At 41.0% G+C, this 20,798-nt stretch overlaps 1 protein-coding gene across 17 annotated transcripts in view; it reads right to left on the bottom strand.

The window, feature by feature from the left end:
• LOC149124742 (uncharacterized) overlaps positions 1–13,319 on the bottom strand; it is a 395,906-nt gene extending 382,587 nt beyond the window's left edge. For 7 of the 17 annotated variants that reach the window (XR_016213567.1, XM_089304659.1, XM_089304658.1 and 4 more), the window contains exons 1-2: positions 13,207–13,319; positions 12,253–12,433 (exon numbers count right to left, since the gene is read on the bottom strand). Coding sequence is in view for 6 of the 17 variants with exons in the window: in XM_089304659.1 (XP_089160785.1) it covers positions 12,253–12,385 (133 nt within the window). In the remaining 11 variants the exon portion in view is untranslated. Of the gene's footprint in view, positions 1–2,201; positions 2,305–7,508; positions 7,857–12,183; positions 12,434–13,206 lie in introns of those variants that run through there. The other 10 variants (XR_016213577.1, XR_016213575.1, XR_016213576.1 and 7 more) reach the window with 4 other exon arrangements.
• Between the last annotated feature and the right edge of the window lie 7,479 nt (positions 13,320–20,798).

Below are 20,798 nucleotides of genomic sequence, written 5' to 3'. Positions count from 1 at the left end.
AAAATGTACAGAAAAAGTTACCCTACTACATTATCTCTGGAAAAACTAACTGCTACAACAGTCATAGAGCAAAGTATGGCAATTCCTCAGTGAACTAAAAATAGGTCTACTCTATGACTCAGCTATCCCACTCCTAGGAATATAGCCAAAAGAAATGAGATTAACTTAAGCAAGAGTTACCTGGACTCCCATATTTATAGTAACTCAATCACAATAAGAAGGATATGGAGTCAAACTAGATGCCCATTAAGTGAAGATTTGGTAAAGAAAATATGACACACACATATGATGGAATATTACTCAGACATAAAAATAATGAAATGCTAGGATTTGCCACAAAAATGGATGCAACAAGAGTGCATTATGCTCAGTGAAATCAGCCAGACACAAAAAAGAAAATATCTTATGTTCTCTCCTATTTGTGGTAGTTAACATACAGTGAATAAAAATTGTATGAATGTCTTATCATTCAGTGTTTTTAAAAATGCTTCATTGAATCATACCATGTAAATGCCATTATACTCTTATTTCACATGTTAAAAAAGAAAACAAATGGGGGGGAATAGTGAGGACTCTTGGAGTACTAGAAATGCTTTATTTTTGTTACGATTTTATTTGTTTCAGAGACAGAGTTACAGAGGGAGAGACAGAGAGAAAGGCCTTCCATGTGCTGGTTCACTCCCCAGAGTCAGCAATGGTCTGGGCTAGGCTAGGCTGAAGCCAGGAACTTGGAGTTTCATTCACGTCTCCCAGGTGGATGCGGGGCTCAAGCACTTGGGCCATCTCCTACTGCTTTCCCAGGCCACAAGCAGAAAGCTGGATTACAAGAGCAGCAGCTGGGACACGAACCAGCACCCATATAGGATGCCGGCACCACAAGTGGAGGCTTAGCCTACTACACCACAATGCCAGCCCCAATGATTCATTCTTAACTTGGGTGTTGGTTTTGAGTCTAATTGGATGATCAAAAAAATCCCTCATTTATCTGTACACTGATATACCTTTCTTAGTATATATACTGTATTCAGTGTTTGACCAAAATTACTAAAACTGTCTGTTCACAAATAACATGGTAAGCTATGCAGAAAATGAGATTAAATATAAAATAGTTATTAATAACTGTTAAAGTTTGAAGATAAAATAAAAAGCTCTATTTATACATAGCACCAATGAACAATCAAAAAGTCAAACAGACTATAATTTGCAATAGCATCAAAACTCATTAAATACTTAGGAATAAATCTGTCAGTATCTATAAAATTTCCATTATTTCAGGATAACATTGCTACACTAACCTAGAGAAGACCTGAATACACAGATCATGTGCTTTCTCCATTTGTCAGACACTCAATTGTTCCACCTACTCTATTCTAACCCAACTAAAAATTTCAGCAAGCTTTCATGAAGAAATTGACAAACTCATTCTAAAAATTTGAAGTGCCTAGAATAACCAAAATAACTTGAAAACACAGAATGAAATTGACAAATTCATGGTATCTTATTTCTTAAGCAAACACAGAATTATCTTTACTGACTGAAGATATTTAAATAGAACTGACTGAAGATATTTAAACAGAATAGTGAAACAGAAAAACCACAATTACTTATACCCATGGACAGACAACTAATTTTTGAAGGGATCAAAGACAATTCAGTCAAGAAAGGATAGCCTTTTCAACAAATGCTAGTTTTCAAAAACTAAACCTCCAAAGAAATGAACTTCAACCCATAACCTCAAATTTTACACAAAGTGGAAATCTTGGAGCCTATGTTGCAGAACAGTGGGTTAGCAGGTGGCCTGCAACACCGGCATCTTCTACAGATGCTCATATATATCCCGCTGCTCCACTTCTGATCCAGCTCCCTGCCAATGTCCTAGGAAAACACAGTGGCAGGACAGCCCAAGTGCTTGGCCTCCAGTCACCCACACCAGAGACCTAGATGAAAGTCCTGGATCCGGGTTTGAGCCTGGTCCAGCCCTGTCCTTTGTGGCCATCTGGGGAGTGAGGAATGCTGATGGGAGATTTCTATTTCCCACTCTCTATAACTTTCAAATAAACAAAAGCATTTTTTAAAACATTAGAAATCTTGTGAACTTGAATTCGACAAAGATCTTAGATATAAAAATACTTACATGAATATTACTATATATGAAAATAAAAATTAATCATATGGAATTTATCAAAATTAAGAATTTTTACCTCACAAGACACTGTTCTAAGAATGAATAAAATCACATCTTGGGAGAAAACATTGAGTTCCATAGCCAACGGAGGATTTCCATCCAAAGAACTCTGCGAATTGCTCAAAAGGAAAACAAAACAATCCAATTAAAAACAACCAGGCATTTAACCTTGCAGTTGGGATGCCCACATACCACACTGGAGATTCTGGGTTCAATTCTTGGTTCTGCATTCTGACTCCAGCTTCTGGTTAATGTGACCCCTGGGAGGCAGCAGTGATGGCTCAAGTAATTGGGATTCTGACACTCACACCAGACACCTGGACTTATGTTCCAGGCTTTGGACAGCCAAGCGCAGTTCATCGTGGGCATTGGAGGAGTGAGCCAGTGGAGAGAAGCTGTTTCTTTTTATCTGGCTGTCTGTCTCTCAGCCTCTCAAGTTTTAAAAAATTATTGATTCTTCAAATGGCACAATTTAGAAATAAGCCTACACGTATATAGTTAATTGATCTTTCATCAAGCTGATAAAAATACACAATGGGGGAAGCATAGTGTCTAACGAATGAGGTTGAGAAAACTGGATCTGTACAAATACAAAATGAAACTGGACACCTCTCTATCACTCACACACACACACACACACACACTCAGAATAGGTTAAAGACCTAAACGTAAACCTGAGGCAGTAAAATGGAGGAGAAAAAGCTATGACAACACAAGTATAAGCAACAAAATAAAAAAATAATAATTAGGATTAATCACATTGAAAATCTTTTACACAAAGGAAACAATCAATTGGGTAAGAAGGCAATCTAAAAAAATAGGAGATAATATCTGCAAAATTATCTGATAAAAGGTTAATATCAACAATGTATGAAGAGTTTCTACAACTCAATAGTTAAAAAACTAGTAACTCGATTAAAAAATGGCAGATTCGAATAGGTATTTCTCTTGAAAAGACACAGAAACCTGACAGATCTTTGAAAAAATGCTCAGTGTCACTAATGCCCAGAGAAATGCAGATCAGAACAACAATGAGATATCCTCGCATGGCAAGAAAGATGACTCTGACCACAAGTATTGGCAAAGATATAGGAAAACTGGAATCCAAGCCTAGTGCAGGTGGAAATGCATATCGTATGGGCACTATGATAAACAATATGGAGGTTCCTCAAAAAATTCAAAATAAATCTGTTATGATCCTCAATCCCAGTTCTGGGTTTTTATCCAAAAGAATTAAAATCGGGCTATCAGGGGCCAGCGCTGTGACATAGAGGGTTAAAGCCCTGGCCTGAAGCCAGGCTTGCAATGCCAGCATCCCATATGGGTGCCAGTTCAAGTCCTGGCTGCTCCCCTTCCCATCCAGCTCTCTGCTATGGCCTGGGAAAGCAGTATAGATGGCCCAAGTCCTTGGGCCCCTTCACCCATGTGGGAGATCTAGAAGAAGCTCCCGTCTCCTGGCTTTGGATAGGTGCAGCTATGGCCATTGTGGCCATCTGGGAGTGAACCAGCAGATGGAAGACCTCTCTCTGTCTCTACCTCTCTCTCTGTCATTCAAACAAATCTTTAAAAAAAAACAGGTATCAAAGATATGTTAGCATTCCTATGGTCACTGCAGTGTAATTCACAATAACCAACACCCACAAACAGCCCAAATGATGAATTGATTATTAAAATGTGACATGTACATGTAGTAAAATGTTATTCAGAGTTTGACAAGGGAATTCTACAATTTGCAGCAGCATACATGAAACTTGAGGGCATTAAAGTAAGTGAAATAAGCTAGCCACATAAATACTGCATGATTTCATTTATATGTAATATCTAAAATAGTCAAATTCACAAGCTCAAGGAATGGAATTATGATTTCCAGAAGCCAGAGTATGAGAGAGGCCAAATTGAAAAGTGAATTAGCACTGGACATAAAATATGCTAATCGAAATAAATAAGCTGTAGAACTCTGCTATACACTATTTATTTATAGGTAACCAAATGTATTATACCCTTCAAATGTTTTCTTAAGAGGATTGATATCTTTTATGTTTCTCTACACAGTGAGATATTTTTCTCAAAAATGAGCAAAAAATTCAGGCACATCACCAAATAAAATACATAATAGTAAATCTCTTAGAGAAATGCAGATTAAAACCCCAATTAAATACCACCACACATCACAATGGCTAAAATTTAAAAGCCTGACTATACCAAGTGTTGACAAAGATGTGGAAGAACTCCTATATTTGTGGGAAAGCAAAATGATGCAAGCATTCTTGAAAACAGTTTAGCAGTTTCTCAAAAGGTTAAGCTTAACACCTGCCACAAAATTCGGCCATCTCACCTCCAAATATTCACGCCAAGAGAAATGGGCATTCCTCCAGATAAACATTTGCATGAATGCCCATACAGCTTTACTATGCTAAGTAAAAAAAGTTTGCTGCGTGACTCCATTTTATTAAATTTCTAAAAAATTCAAGCAACTCTACAGTGACAAAAAGCAAATCAGTGGTTCCCTAAAGGAGTAGGAATCCTAACAAGAGACAAAGAGCAACTTTTGGGGGGTAGATGTGCTCACTATCTTGACTTTGGTAGTGACTTAAGTGTCTACAAATACCTAGCCACACTTCCAAAATATGTAAAATTTACTGCACATTAATCAGACCTCAAATATTTGGGAAAAGTCATCAGAAACAATTCACTCTCCCCAGGATTTCCCAAATTCTGTCTCCAGAATTCCTTTTTGCTTATGCTGTGCTCAGTTTAAGACATTCTCTCCTTTCTTGCATTTACCCTCTCTCATCCTACCTTTGTCTTTTGGAATCTTTCTTCAAAGTCTGACTCAATCCCCAACGCAATGCCAACATCTTGAAAAAGCTGTTTCCAGCATTCCAGTCAACATTAGCTGCTCCTACCTTCGTAATCTCAACTCTTTATTTTGCCTTTGAAATAACCTTTATGTATTCATCAATCTTGCTACACCCAAAGAAGTTCCTTAAAAGAAGAGCTGTTCATTTTTTTTTTTTTTCCTATCTATGGCGAAACAGAGGTTTTGAGTATTGAAGTACTCTAACTGCTTCAAGTGTTGATGGGAATACGGAAAGAAGAAATTAAGTACAACATACTCCATTCCCTCAGCTCAAGTTTCCTTCCAAAAAGCAACTGGAAGTCTAATAATACAGTCAGTGCAGATGTGCTAACTGGTGCTCGTGTGTGATTGAGGCAAGGAGTTCATTTTCAACACGTTTCCCTGGAGATAGCCTCTTAACCCAAAGGAATGATTCTGATGGTAGTCGAGTCAGACATTCTGGAAGGCTGGTACGGAAATAACATTAAGAAAAATAAGACCTTACGATACCCTCTCCTGCTCCTGAACTGTCAACCAGCCCTTAGAACAGTACTGCAGTAAAAAAAAGTCTCCCCAGCTGAGCAAACAGATTTTCAAGGATCCTCCGCAATTTCTAGGTAGTAACTATGAGATGGGGAGAAACTGACTGGCTGCCTCCAGTATGCCTAAAAATGAATCATTTCTACTACATTACAAAGGATCTGACAAAGTACATGGAAAACGCATGTCACCAAAAAACTATGCATGCATTTCAAAATGTTTTACACAATCTTTTAATTCCATTTTCCATCAACTTTTTGGAGTCCTCTCATGTATTCTTTACAAATAGAGAAACTGGAAGACAAATTAAGTGTTCTAACTTTCCTGAGCCCTGTTCAGAATCCCTTAAAGAGCTTCTAGATTATGTTGCTCTAATATTCCATTAAACATCTGAAAAATATTTGACAAGCTGCCAAAATTGTTGTGCATTCAAATGTATAACACAGCAACAGTATTAACACTTTGGGAACACAGACTATTCATGTGCGTCCAATCAGATTTTCATTGCTGTGTTAAGTTTATATCATTTTTCATAGCTGACCCACCATTCTCCAAAGAAATGGATTGTGTATTTAATATAAACAACATATAAACAGGTCCAGGAGTTAAGCAGCGACATGGGACTCAAGCTTCCTGCTAATGTACCCCAGGAAGCAGCAGGTAATGGCTAAGAACCTGGGTCCCTGCCACCTACATGGGAGACCAAGATTGTCTTCTGGGATCCTAGTTTCAGCCTGGCCCAGCTCCAGCTATTGCACGAATATTTGCAGAGCAAGCCAGTAGAGGGGAGATCACTCTGTGTCCATCTCTGCATTTTGCTGCACTGTAAAATCAACTCTAAGAACCATGTCTTGCTTCCAGTTGTATTTCCTGAGAAACTAATAAATCAAAATTTTTATTTTTGAGATGTAGAATTTATGTATTTTTAGGGTACAGTGTGGCATTTCAATACATGAAAACAATGTGTAATGGTCAATGAGAAAATGAAAATATCCATTTCCTTGCCACTTCTTTGGCCCCTGCAAGCTCTCCTCTCTATCATTTCTTCACAAAAATCTAATAGAACACTGTAAACTATAGCTTCCACACTATGCTATCCAACAGAGTATGTTTTCTATCCAACTGTATTTGGTACCTGTAATTCAAACTCCTTCTATCCCCTAACATACCCCCCACACACACACTAACCACTATCCTAAGCTCAGAGAATATGTGATATTTGTATTTCCATGTCTGGAAATTCTACCTAACACAATGTCCTTCTGTCCACTTTGTCACAAATGACAGGATCTCATTCTCTTCTAGGCTCAATGATACTCCATCACATTTTAGTACCTCCTTTCCTTTATCCACTGTCCATGGAACGATGTCTTAGTTGATTTGTTTCAGGATAGTTGCACTGGAGACAGGATGACACCCAAAGTCCCTTCTCTCACTGAGTGTACTTTTCTTTTGTGTGTGTGTGTGTGTGTGTGATAATTTTTTTAATTTTATTTTATTTTTTTAACTTTTATTTAATGAATATAAATTTCCAAAGTACAGAATATGTACTTTCTAATGGTAGGTAACAACCCATGTAGTGCAGGATGGTAAACACTCAGAGATTTAAAGCAGGGTAATGCAATTAGCAGTTACCAGGTGGTCACTAGGTTGTATACTCAGCAGAGGTCTAGGTGAAGAAACATCTCAAACAGGAACTGAGCAACAAGGAGAACCCAGCCCTGCTATCATCCATGAAAGCACCTTTCACACAGAAGCAATGGGCTTCTAGGGCATGAAAAAGATAGTCATGTTCCTGGACAAGAAAGAAAGAGAGCATAGCTGGGACCACTATGGCTCAGAGGAGTGATCGGCAATGGCGAAGAGGCAGGCAGACCAAGGAGGGCTTTTCAGTGAAGTATAGGAAGGTCAAATATTCCCAGAGTGACAGAAGTCAGTAAAGGATTGTGGGCATTGCAATCACATGATTTATTCATTTTATTTGCAAACAGAGTTAAAGACACAGAGAGAGAAAGCAAAGAGATAAAGAAGTCTTCCATCCTCTGGCGGCCAGGACTGAGCCAACCCGAAACCAGGAGCTTCTTCTGGGTCTCCCATGCGGGTGCAGGAGCCCAAGCACTTCGGCCATCTTCCGCTGCTTTCCCATGCCATAGCAGAGAGCTGGATCAGATGCGGAGTAGCCAGGACGTGAACTGGTGCCCATACGGGATGCTGGGGCCACTGCAGCAGCTTTACCTACTACGCCACAGTGCTGGACCTCTGATGTATGTTTTTAAAAGGTCTCTCTGCCTACTGCATGGAGAACCGGTCATGAGGAAGGCAAAAACGAGAAAAGGGTTGAGAATAAAATAATAGTATTCTTATGAAGAATGAATAGTGACTTAGACTAGGGAAATAGTAGCAGCAACAAACAAGGATGGATTTTTAAAAATGAAGACATAGTTTCTAGGTAGAATTTACAAGCTTTAATGCAAAATTAGAGATGGCATTTGTGGGGAAGGATTCAATAATACAGTTGCAGCTTGACTAATTATATTACTATTGATGTGTTAAAGTAAATTAAAATTTAATAAAACAGTAATTTTTATCTCATTAGACCAACAGAAATTACCTTAAAAACTGAGAACTACAGGTTGATGTTGCAGGTAAAGCTTCCAACTGTGATGCCAGCATCCCCTATGGGTGCCGGTTCACATCTCAGCTGCCCCACTTCTGATCCAGCTCCCCACTAATGGCCTGGTAAATCAAGTGCTTGGGCCCTTGCCATCCTTGTGGGAGACCCAGATGAAGCCCCAGGTAAGCCCTAGATATGGTAGCCATTTAGGGAATTAATCAGCATACAGAGGACCTCTGTCTGCCTCTCCCTCTCTCTGTAACCCTTACTTTCAAGTAAGTATCAAATATTCTGCATATGATAAAACCACATCTATACCAAGTACTTAAGAGACTTTCTAGACTAGTTATTAACAGAGTGGTATTATGAAACGCATTTCTTGGACTATAAATCTGCTGCTCTTTTGGTGATACCACCAAGTACAACAAAGCTACTGGAGTTATTTCCACTGCCAATGGGCAATAGAACAGTACCACACAATCTCAATGGTGGTGGTGCGAAGTCCTTCCCCAACTGTACATAGAGAGCTAGACACATGACATGGTCATCACCTCCACCTGCCATACCACCCGGTCATTAGGAGTTGTCCATTTCACCTCTTAAATAATCTCTCCAAATACTAGCCCAAACTTGCAGTTTTCTCAAGTCACTTCCTTCCTGCTGGGGACAGACATTCCCCAAGCTTCTCCCTAAACTCTATGCTGGCCCAACCCACCCACTTTAACCTGAGCCTACCTGATAATCCATATTCTTTCGATGTGTGGCTGCAGTTTTGCTTCCTCAACAAAGTGCTTTTTTTATTACCCCTATCTCCCAATCAGATCAGGTACTTCTGTTATATTATAGTTCACTTAATTTCTTATAGAACTTATGTTTCCATAATTAATTGTGCAATTGGGTTTAATAGTATTTTCCCAATAGCAAACTATCAGCTTAAGGATGAAATGTCTGTTTTTTTCCAAACATTCTGTATTTTGTCCTTAAATTAAGCCAAGTACTCAAGGGTTCCCCACCTGGAAGTCCTGGCTCCTTGTAGAACTGCTCTGGGGCACCTATCTGCATGAGGCACACCACCACGGAGTATAGGTGTACACCATGAACATGATTGTATAAGAAATGCCATAGATGGGGGTAGGCACAACGCTCACAGAAGACAATATCCTTTCAGAATTTCAAGAGACCTCAAGTCCCAGTACTAACATGTCTGATCCGAAAGACAATCTCCCAGCCCTTCTCATCACTCAGCGTCTGAAATGGGACCAGCAGACAAACAGCCTGTTCAGCTCCCAGCTCCTCTGTTCTCGTGCTTGCTCTGTGTCCTGTGTGTTCATTAGAACAGGAAATAGATTCTGTGCCAGCAGTACAATGCAAATGCAAACATTGGCCTTCTGGAAAGCTCGTGAGCTACAAAAACAGAAATTTACGTCTCAAACTTGTCCTACAAGTTGTCCTGTTTTCAAATTGGAAAGCTTTGTTTTCTAAAGGTAACCAACAACACCTAAGATGTGAGTTCTGTTCATTATTCCAAGAAAACTTGTAAAACTATTGTCTTTTTTTAGATGCCCTATTTGCAAGCATCAGAAACTAACCTGGACATTTTAGTAGAAGGGAGTATTTTAAGGATACTGGGCATTCAGAGATAAGAACACCAATCAAGTCTGGAAGCCTACCTATCAGAAGCAGATCCCCAAACCTTGAAGTCACCGCTACCGCTGGAAATACCCACGGGTGCCTCAGGGGTCCACACCACAGGCTGCTGCAGGGACCCAGGGCAGAGCGGACCTTCTCCATGCTCAGCCTGAGCTGCCATCTCTCTGCTGCTCAGCCACCCTCAAGGCCACCTAACAATGAGGTCCCTATGCATGCCGTCACCATCAGCCATCACCTGCACCAGGCACTGGACCAGGACACTGCATTATTTAGAAGTCCATTTACCATCCCTGTCACCACCTCTCTCAGAACCTGGCCCATTTCTTCTTTTCGTCAGCTTTCTGCTGGATGGCGACAGTGGTATGTATTTGGTGGGACTTTTAGTAAAGTCAGCATCTGTCATGTCCAGCTTGATGGAGGGAGGTGCTATCCAGCTCATCAAGTGGAGATCCTCAGGTACTATAAAGGCAATTAAGGCATCAGCACGAAGGAATAAACAACATCTCATTAGGGGCACCTGTATCTCTCTCACAACCGAATATGCAGAGTCGCCTGAATACAGGACATAGTAGGGGACGTTCAAAATCTGAGTCAAGGTCCTCTAATAAGGGCGATTTCTTTTTCCTGCCTACTCTGACCCTGCTAAAAACACAAGCACTCAAGATACACAGATCAGTCCCAATGTTCTCAAAACAAAGGCCGCCCCCTGTGTCTCCCATTTATCTCCTCAGTCCTTCCTTTTTGCCCCTTTCACTCTTAATCCAGAGTTACTTATCAAGAGAATGTGGTAAGTGCCTTCTAGGATAGATCCTGGCCTGTATCCTGAACACATCACAGCTAAAGACATTTCAAAGGGATTTGAAAGCTCGGTGGAAAAAAATCTAAACCTTGTATTGTGATACGCAATTATTCATTACAGATCAAGAATGTTTTCAACTGAATGACACTATTTATGGTTTCTCAACAGTAATCCCAGATGGCGCTTGTTTCAGCATTGTTTTCACAGGGTCTTCCGGTTACTTCAGAGTTAGCCCTATGTTTAGGTAACGTTTTAAGTTCAAATTCCCAGTGACTATTATGTAACAGATAGCAAATCACTGAATACTTGTTGACCAGATGTTTCGTCCCATTTTTTTGTTCATGATGTTCACAGCAAACAGCCATGATTGGTTACTTTGGGGAAATGTGTCTGTCTTCCCTCTATGAGTATTTATTTGCTCACCTACTTTTTTAAGTATACTGTTATGGCAGATTACACAACAAGGAATCTATGGCAGATTACACAACAGGGAATCCATGTTCTGTCAACAGCAGCAGCAGAGAGAAGGAAGTCAGCCCCGCACTGCTGCCTAGCACAGTGCTTCCTTCCTCCTGGGTGAATACAAACTTCACCTGCAGACCTCGTAAAGGCTAGACAGGCTGCCTTGGGAGGAGGACAGGGCCTGGGTCTTTGTATTTTTAGGAGGTACCCTTGGTGGTTCCGATGGAAACCACCAGCCCGAGACACCAGCTCCAGGAGAACCAGGGTGGTCTCTGAGTTATTTTGATGGCTTGTGTCAGTGACATTTATATTCCACTAAAATAATTGGTGCTGGATGTTCTACTTCCCAGTGTGCGTTTTAGACCAGGAAGTATTTTTTAAAAAAATGTTTTTACTACTGCCTTTTCAGGTCAATGTTAATTCCTTTTCTAAAGTCTTCCCCCAAGTATTTTAGTTCTACAATCAAAATTCATAAACCCAGTGGTATTTTTGGTCAACTCCTAGAGATAGCCAGTACTTGAAAGTTTCAAAGAGCTATCCAAAGAGTTGAAAAACCTCTCAGGGGACTTCCAGTGATCTATATCAAAGAGATTACACTTACGGTTTACCAAGAACCTTACTGAGATTCAGAGCTACACGCAAACAGAGACCAAAATACCAGCTCAAAGAAAAAGAGTTATGGCTCAAGGTAAGATCCAACCTTTCTGGCAAGATGACATCAGGCACGTTTCTGGAGCTTTTGAAACTGTTTTCTAGCTATAATTTTTATTTTTAGCTAACAATTACAAATTACACATAGTTAATGGGGTTCCATTAAAAACCGCCTTGCCCTGTGCTTGGAAAGACGAGAAAAATGTTCGTGGCACACCTCACACATAACAGATACTTGATAAATGGCAGGAATTCCGACAGTAGTCTTAGACCAATTACTTCTAGAAATTAAATTATTAACTACAAGCTGGATAATTACACACCAATAAAATAACTACTTTTAAAAATAGGATAAATAATGGCAGCTCGGCCTAAAACTGTTTTATCAAATAAATGGGTTTTCCTGCCCAACTCGCTTAAAAAAAACACCATTATTGACCTACCTTGATCACTGCTGGGTGACACCCAGGCACAGGGAGCCTGTCCCAGATGAGGTAGACAAAGTCACTTACTTAGTCCCATTCGGTGACGACGGCCACTCCAGTGCCAGGCTTCTCGTGCCGTCTTCTTCCCCCCACTGCGTTTGGTTAGCATGGTTCTCTCTTTAGTACTTGCACGTGGAGAGGAGCCCGTGCAAAGCTCCATGTGGAAATGCTAAGTAGTCAGAGCTCCCGGGGAGGAGCCCAGGCCTGTCTGCAACAGTGAAGCTTTTTCATCATCTGCTTTCAGTTTTCCAAATTCCCCTTCCATTATTACGGGTTGGGAGAAAAAACTGCTAAAAATCACTGATGGCAGATACAGTGTGCACCATGAGAAGAATGTTGAATATCAAGTGAACAAAGAAATACCATCCTTTCCGTCTAGGGAGGGTCTTAAAAAAAAAAAAAACTTATTTCTCTGAAAGGCAGAGTGACAGGGAGATAAAGACAGATCTTCCATCTACTGGTTCACTCCCCAAGTGGCCGAGCCAGGAGCTCAAAATGCCAAGGCCCAAGCACTTTGGCCACCCTTCACTGCCTTTCCTGGCACATTGGCAGGGAGCTGGATAGTTCAGCCTGGACTCGAACCAGTCCTCTGATATAGGTGCCGGCACCACAAGCAGAGGTTCGCCCCACTGCACCACAATGAAGGCCCTTCAGTCTACGTGGTTTTGAGAGCCCATGAACTTGCTGTAATAACTCATAAATTGAAACAGCTTGATTAGTTTACTCATGATAAAACTGAAAAGCTAAATAAAACACCAATTTAATTATTTCTGGTGAGAAGTAGATTAGCTGAGTGAGCCATCAATCAACACTGGTCACAATTTTTGAGTGACACTTTCTAATACTAAAAATTATAAGAGACAAATAATAATTTTAACAGCAGTTGTGCCAACTACAGTACTTCAAAATAAGGGATCAATGGTAGAAAAAATAAAGCTGTTATGTTAATAGCAAAGTTTTGGAGAACTTTATCTTATTTACATTGTGACACTTGCTCTGCTGCCCTCCCTATCACCGACATCACACAGCACTAGAGGGAGGGTCTCATAGCCTCTGCTATTTAACTGAGCCACCTGACTGGCTCCTGGTAGCATGAGGCAGCCCCTGTGGCTCTCCTTGGCTAAATCATCAACCACTGTTGCTCACTGGATGTTCAATGAGAACAAGAACGCATGTAACTTGTAAATTAAATGCATCCTTGTCCTTTTCCAAAACTACATAATTTATAGCAAAAAATTGATTAGTACAACTCATCCATTGTAATATATTTACACAACTCCTCCAGAGCTATAGTTAGAAATAAAGGTATTGCCCTAAAGCGTTCTAAACCCTGTTTACATCTGAAAACCCTATTGTAAACCAAGCTAATTATCACAACAAACCTGTTTTAATTAATTTTACTTATTTATGTGCCTCCTTTAATTGCATTTCCCTCACAGCACCCACACCTTTTTCACACTCTATGCTAAGATAAAGCATAAGACTGTCTGACAAGAACAGATGTTTGCTGGGCAATTGCTGGAGGATTTCTTCTACCGACGTCAATGAGAAAAGCCACTTTCTGCTGTTCAGGTGGTTCTTGATTGGCCCAGCCCATCACTTCATCTCCTGAAGGAAGAAGTAATGAAGCAGACAGCACTAAATGCAGCAGAGCTGAAGAAGTGAAGTGGGATGGGGAGTGAGGGGCTCTGTTTCCATCACAGAGTATGTTGTGGACAGTAACAGAGCACTAAGAAAATAGATTTCAAAAACATGAGTGTAGTAGGATTCCTTGGAAAGTCTGTGAAAGGTATTGTCTCAGAAGGCAAGAAAGGCTCACGGGCATAAAAAATTTTTTTTTGACAGGCAGAGTTAGACAGTGAGAGAGAGAGACAGAGAGAAAGGTCTTCCTTCTGTTGGTTCACCCCTCAAGTGTCTGCTACGGCCGGCACACTGCGCCGATCCGAAGCCAGGAGCCAGGTGCTTCTCCTGGTCTCCCACGCAGGTGCAGGGCCCAAGCACTTGGGCCATCCTCCACTGCCTTCCTGGGCCACAGCAGAGAGCTGGACTGGAAGAAGAGCAACTGGGACAGAACCGGCACCCCAACTGGGACTAGAACCCAGAGTGCTGGCACTGCAGGCAGAGGATTAGCCTAGTGAGCCATGGTGCCAGCTGGGCATAAAATTTTGACAACGCAATGTCAGTCAGTCCCACCGAGGAAGAGAAAGAAGACAAAGCAATCAAACACAGGTGAGCCACAGACAGTTGCTGTCATACTGAAAGGATAGTGTCAGTCAGCCTACAAGTCAATGAGGCGGTGGACTTCTGGGCACAGTGGTTAAAATGCACTTGGGACACCTGCCTCCCACCTCGAGTGCCTATGTAGAGTCTCCACTCTACTTGTGGTGTAGCTGCCTGCTAGGTGCACCCCGGGAGGGAGCAGATGAGGACTTAGTATCTGGGTCTCCCCCACCCACGTGGAAGACCTGGTTTACGTTCCATGCTCCTAGTTCAGCACTAGTCATTTGAGAAGTCAGTCAGTGGATGGAGGGTCTCGCTCTGTGTCTCACTTTCCCTGTCTGTCTGCTTTTCAAATAACATTTTAAAAGGAAAACTTTTAAAACTAAGTAATGACTGAAAGGAATAGAAACGTGGTTAGGGAACACTTAAAGTGAAGAAAGAACAGAAAGTACAGATGTCACCTCCTGCGGCATGTGTGTCTTCCGTCAAGCGAAGTGCGAGTGAGCCCACCAAGGCAAGAGTGCACCTCAAGACCAGAGTTCAGTGGGATCATGCTGAAACAGCAGCCCGTGTTGTTGGACAACTTAAGTGCTTCTGACCAGGTGAAGGTTCTCACAGGCTTCAGCAAAAACTCAGAAAATGAAGTTGTTGATCCTCATTGGAATTTGCACCGGGGAAATTTAGAGAAAAGAAAAGGCATTAGGAAAGAGGGATAAGCTAATACCGACTTAACGTACTTAAAAGATGAAGATGAATTTCATTAATTAAACTCCATGTTAAGTTTTGTGTTGATTCTGGGCAAGGCAGGAGTTGAGAAAATCAAACGGGATCGGTATGGAGCCAGCGCGGATTTGCGATGAACAATTCAAGCCAGACCTAACTCATTTTCTCTTTTGATAAAATGACTGGAGTGGGAGACAAGGAAACTGCTGAGGACATATGGGTCTACATCTCAGCGAGACACTTGACAGGCTATCGTGTTTTGCCCATGCATGGAGTATAGTATTTCCCAAATTGGTATCAGCAGAAAGCAGACTTCCATAGGATATTCTAGGTATGCAGGAAGTACACACAAATACACTTGGAAAACATGAGTTAAATAAAATACACTTTTTTCAGGATTTTGAAGAGTAATATACATGGTAACATGCATTGTGATTCTCTCCAAGAAGAGGATGTAGTATCCAACATCTCCCAAACTTTTCTAAATATAGCACCCATTTTTCCTTAGGCACATTTAGTAACATCTTCTTGACTCAAAATTTGAAGAACGCTTTATTTGACAAGAAATACGTACTGCATGAGACACACAACGCAAAGTGCCCTTCTTACTGGGTCCACCATGTACAGAATGCTGATCGAAGAGAAGTTTGCACTGGGGTGACAGAAGGCTCTGTCTTTAATGCCATCTTAGCATATCATCATTGGCACACTAGAACAATCAGGTCAAACTTCAGACTGTGGGAGCTACAGTAAGGAAAGGCACACCTGATATGTCACCTTAGAGAAACAAAACCCAAAAATATTTCATGTGGAAGCAACCCTGAACTGACATTAACAAAATGATGTTTGTTAACCAATAAAGTTTCACATGTGGTAGGGGATTTCAGGTACAATTACAAAATGAGTGTGGATTGAAGATGAAGAAAAGTTAACGGCAGTGTATATGAAAAATCTTCAAATTTTGGCAAACAGCTCACTTTGCTATAGTTGCAAAAAAAACGAATATACTCTTAGACATTAATAGAACTCTAGAATCCAGGATAGAGGAGGTAATGCTATCTGGTAATCATATTATGCCTTACAGGTTGTGTTTTAAACATCTTAGAAATATGGAATGCTTTGGAGACAATGATTCATAGATATATTACCAAGCTGGATAAAGAGGCATGAAATTGAGTCACAAAGCATTAAGAAGTGAGGTGGAAGCTAAGACCACTAATTCTACAGAAGGGGTTCTGAGGAGGCACAACAGTGGTTTACAAATATCTGCAGGAGTGTCCAGTACAGGGACTAATAAGACTCGTCTCAGTGGAACTGGATTGAGTGAAGACTCCAGGATCAGGTGATGGTTTTACTTGAAACTTGTATCATGGTGACAGTATACGAGGATGGGCTGCCTTTGACATTTATGAATTTCCTGTTGGGTGTTATTCCAGCAGAGGCTTATAAAATGTGCAATTGAAATACAGTAAAGGGAACTCATATGGGAGGGAAATGGACTCTATGGCTTTCAGAGCTTTTTTTGAATCTTAAGATTCATAGTTGGTTTATGGCACAAGCATGGTGGCCCTCACTTGATGAAAGAATGAGGTCAGAACATGTAGACTAGCACAAAATTAGAGGTCAACACAAGGCCTAAGGCCTCTACCTCCTGGTCTTGGCCTGGGGCTGGAAGGCAGTCAGATAACTCTAGAAGCAAGATGACAGCACAGTCCTTATGACAAGGTCACCAGATGATAGACTTTATCAGAAAAGTTGAGTTTGAGGTGGTTTGTTTACCTGCCTTGATATGTCAACTATCAACACCAGAGTTAGCCCAGCAATGGATACAAAACTGAGCCTCTGGGTGTGCATGAGTTAGGGGAGGAATTGGGTCCTCCCACTCTTGAGGGGGAAGGCGAGGAGATGCTCAGAAGTAAGTCCATTGCATTATTACGAATCTTGGGCATCTTAGAATATCTCCAATATTACAATTCCAGATTAAACAGATTTTTAAAATTTCAACTTCAGACTTAAAATAGAAAAAGTGGTTCCCTATTTGGGTACAAAAATGAATTTGCATGTGAATTTGTAAAAAAAAAAAAAAACACCATGGCACAGCTAACTATAGAAGAGAATAAGTGAGTTGAACTTGATAGGATGACTATGACATAGAGAGTTACATTAAAATTCAAACAAGAAAATCTGGGCTACCTAATCCATAAAAAAAAGAAAAACAATAGTAGTTAAAGTAATAAATAATAACAATAATGTTAATAAATACCATATGCCACAGAATATGAGCAGAAAACATTTATTCCCCCAATAGCCCTGATGTAGCTTCTATTAGTATGTGTCCTCGTTTTTACAGAGAGCAAAACTAGGCAGCGAGAAGCAAGTTAAGCAAAGCAAACCCAACTGCAGGGTAATGTACCTAAGCAGAAAACACAACAGGACAAAGTCAAGGTGAGATACATATTTGAAAACAGAAAGGGGGTGCAGGTGAAACAGCTACCATGCCAGTTGGAATGCCAGCATCTCATATTGGAGAGCCAGGGATCTGCTCCTGCCTCTGCTTCCCATCTGGCTTCCTGCTAATGCACACTCTGGGAGGCAGTGGATGATGGCTCTGGTACTTGGGTCCCTGCCATCCACATGGGAAACCTGGGTTAAGTCTCAGGCTCCCAACTACAGTGGGACCCAGCTACAGCTATTGTGAGCACTTGGGGAGTGACCCAGTAAATGGGAGCTCTCTCTCTCTCCCCCTGTCTCTCTCTCTCTGTGTCTCTATGCCTCTCAAATAAATAAAATACTTTTTTAAAAGTGAAAGAAAAAGAGTAGAACCCCACACTGCTCAGGAAAGCAGACATCTCATATGCTGATGGTGGGAGTATACACTGATATAGAATTTCTGGAAGGGAATTTGGCAATAAGAAGCCTTAAAAATATCCATTTTCTCCTTCCATCCAGTAATTCCACTTCTGGAACTTTTTCTAAAGAAAAAAGTCAAATAAGTACATGAACAAAAGCTTCGCCATAAGATTATGCTTGTGTCATTGCTTATAACGAGAAACAAATTGCTTCCATAAATTACAATAACTAAACACACTAAAATGCAAGCAAGGTCTAAAAATGATGCAGTACATATATATAGACAGAGACACATGTACAGATACTCCCAATATTTTCTGAGTGAAAGAAAATGCAAATGTGTTCTGAGAAAAAAAATCTGGAAATGTATGTATCAAAATATAAATGACAGTTTATATGAATAGTGAGTTTATCAGTCAATGTTATTTTCTTCCTTTGGAGTTTTCTGTATTTGTGAATGCTTTTTTAAAATTTATTTAAGTATTTATTTGAGAGGCAAAGAGAAACAGAGAAAGAGAGAGAGAAAGAGCACTCCCATCTGCTGGTTGATTCTCCAAACCCCTGCCATCGTCAAGTTGGGCCAGGCCAAAGCCAGGAGCCAGGAACGAGTACAGGTCTACCATGCGGGTGATAAGAAACCAACTACAAGAGCCAACAGTACTGCTTCTGAGAGTCTGTATGAGCAAGGAGCTGGAGTCAGTAGCTGCAACCAGGCACTCCAACGCAGGAGAGTATCTTAACCTGCAGCTTAACTGCTAGGGCCAACAACGCCTCTGTATTTTTTGGTATCAAGACAAGGAGTCCATTATATGAGAAGTGATCTAACACTGTGATTAAGAGTAAGCCCTGGAGCCTAAACACCATGGTTCAAATCTCAAGTCTGAGCATGACCTTGATTTTAGTTAATCAATTTCCTTATCTGTAAAATGGAAATAAAAGTAATTCTCACTTCTGAGGAGTAACATGAAAATTAAATGAATATACACATCTATAAAGCTCTTAAAACAATATGTGGGTACTGGTATACAACAAAAAAGTATTATTACCGTTGATAATATTAAATAAACTCACAAGAAAAATAATTTGTCATTAATCAGATACTATTTTTAGTATTGAACATCCTCAACTTTTACCCTATACATTTTTAAATTATTATAGATAAGGCAAAACAACACTCCATTTCAAACAAACAAAATAAACCAGTCCATCTGGCTACAGGGCATGGTGGGGGTGGCACACACAGTCATGTTAGTCTTCCAGAGCACCTGTTTGTTGTGTCTGTGTCTGGTGTTGAGGCATTTTATAGTTACACAGCTATTATTAGCCATCCCATTTCTCATCAAAAAGCAGTAAGTTTTAAGTACAGTAATAAGAAGTATATGATGGCCAGCGCCGCGGCTCAATAGGCTAATCCTCCACCTTGCTGCACCGGCACACCGGGTTCTAGTCCTGGTCGGGGCGCCGGATTCTGTCCCAGTTGCACCTCTTCCAGGCCAGCTCTCTGCTGTGGCCCGGGAGTGCAGTGGAGGATGGCCCAAGTGCTTGGGCCCTGCACCCCATGGGAGACCAGGAGGAAGCACCTGGCTCCTGGCTTCTGATTGGCACAGCGCCAGCCGTAGCGGCCATGTGGGGGGTGAACCAACTGAAAGAAGACCTTTCTCTGTGTCTGTCTGTCTGTCTGTCTCTCTCTCTCTCTGCCTAACTCTGCCTGTCAAAAAAAAAAAAAAAAGCATATGATGATGACAATGAAAGGAGACCATTTTTTTCAAGTCACTGAGAGTTCTGGGAAGATGCTGACTGTTACAAACACAGCTGAGAAGAATCCTTAGACCCTGAGGGATTCTTTGGGGAAAAGAGCCGATGAAGCGTGGCGCCTCTGAAAATGTTGGACTGGACCTGCAGTGATCAGCACAAGATGAGAGATTTGGATAATGACACCTTGGAGGCCGTCGGCACAGGGATAAGCACCCAGCCTGTGGTGATTCATCCAAACAGGTTATTTGCTTGAGAACGGAAAGACAGTGTGGGAAGCATGCTGTGGAAAGAGCTTTGGTACAGTGAATGAATCCATAGGTCGAGGTCTTCCCAGAATGTGCGCTTTCCTGCGCGTGGAGAGGTGGTAAGAATTTCACTAGAAGCGCTGAGGCTTCCCCCATGCTGCTTACGGAGAGTGGGGGAGGAAGCTTTCAACGGCCTCCATAGATTTGCAATGGTGACAAATCCAGTCTATTTGGGGAACAGGTGTCTGACAGGCAGCATATTAATAGGTAGATTAAAATGCCTTCTTGCAACTCTTCAAACTTACGCTTTGCAGGAATGCACCAGGAAAAAAATGCAGTTTAAACCCTCCTTGCTGTGGCTTTTTGCTGTTAATTATAAAGCTAATTCTAAAACTGTATTTCTCATATTAAAGAGGTATTTTGTCATTTTCATCCATATGCAAAAGGATATAAGAACAACTTTTATCTAAGTAGAATGACTTCCGTATTTAGCTGCAGTAAGTACAAGGAAATAAGACAACACTCCTCACCCACTGCACACACCATGCACAGACACACAAAGTGTCCTGGAGAAGGCAGAGTGGCCCCTGGGACAGCAAGACTCATTTATAAATATGGTAACTGCTTTAATCCATCGAAACAAAGAACAAATTAGGCAAAAGGGAGTGTTCATCCAAAACAGACTTCGAGAGATTGAAGAGCTATTGAAGCAATGGCTGGAAAAGCCCATCCTGGCACTGTCCAGGAGACAATTGTGAATTTTCCAGCCTTGGCAGTAAG

This window comes from Oryctolagus cuniculus, chromosome 9 (assembly GCF_051225735.1).
Source record: "Oryctolagus cuniculus isolate XC-2025 breed Fujian yellow rabbit chromosome 9, ASM5122573v1, whole genome shotgun sequence".
NCBI lineage: Eukaryota > Metazoa > Chordata > Mammalia > Lagomorpha > Leporidae > Oryctolagus > Oryctolagus cuniculus.
This window is presented reverse-complemented; position numbering and strand designations above follow the sequence as displayed.